Raw genomic sequence first — 5,589 nt, 5'->3', positions numbered from 1 at the left:
ACCAACCACTCAATATACTTCTACCACTGAAACAGAATCTACAACAACAGCTCCATCAACATTTACAACAGCTGTATCTCCTTTGAGCACAACCACAACAGAATCATCTACAAGTGAAAGTGGATCAACCGCGGCAACTAAATTATCCACAACAGATTCTACTCCATCTTTACCATCGCCTGCAACAATCGGAGAAACAACAGTAGAATTCCCTTCATCTACAACAGTAATATCTCCATCCACTGCAGAGAAAACAACAAGCCAGCAGACACAAACCACTCAGTCTGCCAGCACAGAAACAGAACCTGCAACAACAGCTCAATCAACATTTAAAACAGCCGTGTCCCCTATGAGCACAACCACATCAGAATCATCAACAACTGAAAGTGGTTCAACGCTGGAAACAACATCATTCCCAACAGATACTACTCCATCTTTAGCATCGTCTACAACAGAAGGATGGAAAACATCAGAATTCACTTCATCTACAACAGATATATCTTCATCTAGTTTAGAGCAAAAAACAAGCCAGCTGACACAAACCACTCAATATACTTCCACTGCTGAAAGAGAATCTACACCATTAACTCCCTTAACATTTACAACATCTGTGTCTTCTATGAGCACGACCACAACAGAATCATTAACAAGTGAAAGTGGTTCAACACTGGGAAAAACATCATTCCCAACAGATACTACTCCATCTTTAGCATCGTCTACAACAGAAGGATGGAAAACATCAGAATTCACTTCATCTACAACAGAGATATCCTCATCTAGTGTAGAACAAACAACAAGCCAGAAGATACCAACCACTCAATATACTTCTACCACTGAAACAGAATCTACAACAACAGCTCCATCAACATTTACAACAGCTGTATCTCCTTTGAGCACTCAACATTTACAACCACTGTATCCCCTATAAGCACGACCACATTAGCATCATTAAAACCTGAAAGTGGTTCAACAATGGAAACAACATCATTCCCAAGAGATACTACTCCATCTTTAGCACCGTCTACAACAGAAGGATGGAAAACATCAGAATTCACTTCATCTACAACAGATATATCTTCATCTAGTTTAGAGCAAAAAACAAGCCAGCTGACACAAACCACTCAATATACTTCTACCACTGAAACAGAATCTACAACATTAGCTCCAACAGCATTTACAACAGTTGTGTCCACTATGAGCACAACCACATCAGAATCATCAACAACTGAAAGTGGTTCAACGTTGGAAACAACATCATTCCCAACAGATACTACTCCATCTTTAGCATTCAACAGGTACGTCTCTGTCTTCACCATCTACTACGACAGAAGGACAAAGTACATCAGAATTCACTTCATCAACAACAGAAACATCTCCATCCAGTGCAGAGCAAATAACAAGCCAGCAGACACAAACCATTCAGTTAAGTACTACCACAGAAAAAGAATCTGCAACAACAAGTGAATCAACATTTACAACAGCTGTGTCCCTTCTGAGCACAACCACAACAGAATCATTAACAAGTGAAAGTGGTTCAACACTGGGAAAAACATCATTCCCAACAGATTCTACTCCATCTTCACCATCGTCTACAACAATCGGACAGACAACAGCAGAATTCACTTCATCTACAACAGAAACATCCCCATCCAGTGCAGAGCAAATAACAAGCCAGCAGACACAAACCACTCAATATACTTCTGCCACTGAAACAGAATCTACAACAACAGATCCATCAACATTTACAACAGCTGTATCCCCTTTGAGCACAACCACAACAGAATCATTAACAAGTGAAAGTGGTTCAACACTGGGAAAAACATCATTCCCAACAGATTCTACTCCATCTTCACCATCGTCTAAAACAGAAGGTCAGACGACGTCAGAATTTACTTCATCTACAGCAATATCTTCATCTAGTGTAGAACAAGCAACAAGCCAGCAGACACAAACCACTCAATATACTTCTGCCACTGAAACAGAATCTACAACAACAGATCCATCAACATTTACAACAGCTGTATCCCCGTTGAGCACAACCACAACAGAATCATTAACAAGAGAAAGTGGTTCAACACTGGAAACAACATTATCCACATCAGATACTTCTCCATCTTCACCATCGTCTAAAACAGAAGGTCAGACGACGTCAGAATTTACTTCATCTACAGCAATATCTTCATCTAGTGTAGAACAAACAACAAGCCCGCTGACACAAACCACTCAATATACTTTGACCACTGGAACTGATTCTACAACATTAGCTCCAACAACATTTACAACAACTTTGTCCCCTCTGAGCACAACCACTGCTGAACAAACAAGTCAGCAGACACAAACCACTATTTCAATTTCAAGCACAGAAATACATTCAACACAGTCAATTCATTCGACATTTCTACCACTGGAAACCATTGGATCAAGTTCTCCAGGCTCACCTGCCTCACTCACTACAACTTCCCCCATTTTTGTAAATGACTCAGTTACTTGGTGTGAGTATTTAATCATACTATTCCTAAATGATCATGATTACACTTTGTGTTCTCTACTTTCTTTCTTATTTTACATATTCATTGTAAATAATTTTTTTTCACTGTGCTGTGGGCATTGAATCAATATTAAATGAGCACCCAAGATACTTGTTGTTAACAAGTTGTGAAGTGTGACCATTTAAGTTAGTTGTATTGTGGGTTGTGTCACATTTTAGCTAAAACATTTGTGCATATGCATTAGAGCTAAAACATGATACAACCCACAGACATCCGATTTTTAATTACAAAAATACTTTTTTACACAATTTCCAGCACACTTATGTTGAAATCTTTCTAAATCTTCACCTTAATTGCAGCTGAAAGCACACCCACAAGGAATGCAAGTATCTCTCTCGAAATTATGATGCACTATCTTACGCAGTATGAAGATGTGAACTCTCCAGAATCAAAAAAACTAATTTCCATCTTAAAACGTGAGGTAAAGTTTTCTAGTTCCTTTTCTTGAAGTACTTTAAAGATCACAAATTTGCTCACAATTATTTCACATTGTGTATTAATTCAGTGGCCTCAAAAGTAGTCAGACTCTTAAGCCACACTTTAAAATGTATCAATGTTATTTGCAGTAGACAACTTTAAAAGTCATTTAAAACTTAACAGAAGTGAAAAAGGTCTGAAGTCAAATTAGATGTAAAATGCATTTACTGCAATAATGCATACTTTGACTTGGACAACCCTACTTAGTAATCTTATTCAGTAGACATAAATCAAAAAGTTTGATGGCATCATGAAGGTTATTTTGTAATCATTTATATTTATTATTTAAATTATAATTATTATATATATTTATTATATTTGCAAAATATATTATGGATCAATATTTATATTCAGAAAATGTTTTTTATTTTTTGACAGCTTTCAATCCTTTGTAAAAGAGCAGATGCACAAAATTTCAAGGATGTGCAAATACATAGGCTAAGGTAAGTTGATTTCTCTCGAATTTCATACATTTATAAATATTTGCTAAGCAAAAGACATTAATATGTGGCATGTATTTTTCTCATCTAGGAACGGAAGTGTCATTGCTGAAAGTATTGCAGTGTACAACTATCCCAACAACAACTCACAAATAATGTTTCTAAATAACGATTTGGGACCCACCCTGGAAAAAATCTTTAATGACTCAGATTCATTAAAAAATCTCAGCATAGCTCTCGATAATGCTTCCATCCAAAATGCAGAAATTACCATGGGGACAGTTGAAAGGGGGGGGGGGGGGACAGATAACCTTCATTTAAATTTTCTTTTTTTTTTTAAGCTAGACTTAATTTAAGGGACACATGGTTTACTGTTCTACTGTTTGTGCAATATGGCTTCAGATGACTTTTATATTAATTTATAGAGATCTTTAATTTGAATATCAGATTTTTTTTTGTATCTTTGTTGCGTGTAGATATTTCAGATCTACATCCATTTGTGCAATGCACCGTGAATTTTGCAAACTTTACAGTAGAGATTGAAGATGGAGCATGGGTATGTGTGGGATCATGCAAAAAAGATCCCAACTTCTGCAATCAACAAGGTGAATGCCAAAATGAAATAAATGGACCACAGTGCAAGTAAGTCCTTAAAAGCCAATTCTAATAAAACTACACGCACAGTTTTCAGTTGATCAAAGGATATTTACCTACAAATGATTAAAGTGGCTGCCCTCAGATTAAAAAAAAAAGGTTATATAAAAGCTTATTACTTTAAGAATGAACAGAATATTAAAAAAAAGCAATTCAAACTTAACAAATCCACTTTTGAATTTGATGGGCAAGAATGAAATATCGGCAAAAGTTAATGTCTTCAGGAGTTAAGAAATCATTTCTTATCAACTCATCCTCATTTTGCTAATTGTCTAGCTGTTACAGTTCTTACTTTGAGAAGTACTATGGAGCTCAGTGTGAGCTTTACAGCAGAGGAGCCGGTTTCTACGCTGTTCTCTTCGGCTGTTTAGTAGCTTTCGCTCTACTTATCATCGTTTCAGCTGTGATGATTGTGGTGCTCTACAGAGCCAAGAGGTCTGTATAACTGTTTCTGTGACTTATTCAAAGACCAAAACAAGAAAACAAACCAATAACACTGTGTTCTCATTTTAGCAGAACATCAAGCAAAAAAAGGCTATCATTATTTGACGACGCCTTCTTTGATTTTACATCAAGAGGTATGATATCTATCTGTTGCTTTGTGCATGCTTTAGTAAATAGCCTATACTTCAGCAGCTGCACAATATGAAACTCTCAAACATAACTGTCATCAAACTACATAACTGAAAATAATAACTATATTATTTCAGGATCCATAGACAGAGGTTATGGGCATCAAAACTTTTCAGCCAGAGAAGATTCAGAATCTGGGTCTTTCAGGTCATCCCATGAAAATACACCTATACAGTAGGATGAGCAATTGTGCATTTCGTTTAATAAATATATTGGAAAAAGATACAAGAAACATCAGATGCATTGGTAGTTGAAAGCTCGCTTCCTTTTTTAATCACAATTTTCTTCCTGTCTGCTACAGATAAAGACCACAGCAACTGAAGTGGTGGGTGACCGATGAACAGAGATGACAGATATTATTTTAAAATATTTTTAAAAGACGTCAGACACTATAATCACAGGAAGCCAACATAATACACTCTAAAAATTGCTGGGTTAAATACAAACCAGTGCTGGGTAAAATAGGGACAAACCCAGCACTGGGTTGTTTTGACCCAGCATTTTTTAGAGTGTACTACATGCATTTACTGGGTTTGTTTTAGATTTAGAGTACTTCAAGTAAAATCTATTCTACTCTCTTTTCTATTTCTACTTTCTTTCTTTTTTTTTGTCCCTATTTTACCCAGCACTGGGTTGTATTTAACCCAGCATTTTTTAGAGTGTACTACATGCATTTACTGGGTTTGTTTTAGATTTAGAGTACTTCAAGTAAAATCTATTCTACTCTCTTTTCTATTTCTACTTTCTTTCTTTTTTTAAAAATAAAAAATACCCTGTAACACTAGCGTTTCCTATTCTTTTTCTATTCTATGTACCTGTTTTCTTTTTATTTAGCC

General features: G+C 36.0%; 1 protein-coding gene across 1 annotated transcript in view; it reads left to right on the top strand.

Moving 5' to 3' along the window:
* LOC107582449 (cell wall protein DAN4) overlaps positions 1-5,182 on the top strand; it is a 15,019-nt gene extending 9,837 nt beyond the window's left edge. The window contains exons 4-12 of the mRNA XM_016268292.1: positions 2,229-2,492; positions 2,849-2,970; positions 3,405-3,469; positions 3,558-3,754; positions 3,925-4,108; positions 4,397-4,555; positions 4,634-4,698; positions 4,831-4,927; positions 5,055-5,182. Coding sequence (XP_016123778.1) covers positions 2,229-2,492; positions 2,849-2,970; positions 3,405-3,469; positions 3,558-3,754; positions 3,925-4,108; positions 4,397-4,555; positions 4,634-4,698; positions 4,831-4,927; positions 5,055-5,058 — 1,157 coding nt within the window. The 3' untranslated portion in view covers positions 5,059-5,182. The remainder of the gene's footprint in view (positions 1-2,228; positions 2,493-2,848; positions 2,971-3,404; positions 3,470-3,557; positions 3,755-3,924; positions 4,109-4,396; positions 4,556-4,633; positions 4,699-4,830; positions 4,928-5,054) is intronic.
* The last annotated feature ends 407 nt before the right edge of the window (positions 5,183-5,589 follow it).

Source organism: Sinocyclocheilus grahami, unplaced genomic scaffold (assembly GCF_001515645.1).
Source record: "Sinocyclocheilus grahami isolate Dianchi unplaced genomic scaffold, SAMN03320097.WGS_v1.1 scaffold44.1, whole genome shotgun sequence".
NCBI lineage: Eukaryota > Metazoa > Chordata > Actinopteri > Cypriniformes > Cyprinidae > Sinocyclocheilus > Sinocyclocheilus grahami.
Note: the sequence above shows the minus strand (reverse complement) of the source record. Positions and strands in the feature narration are given on the sequence as shown.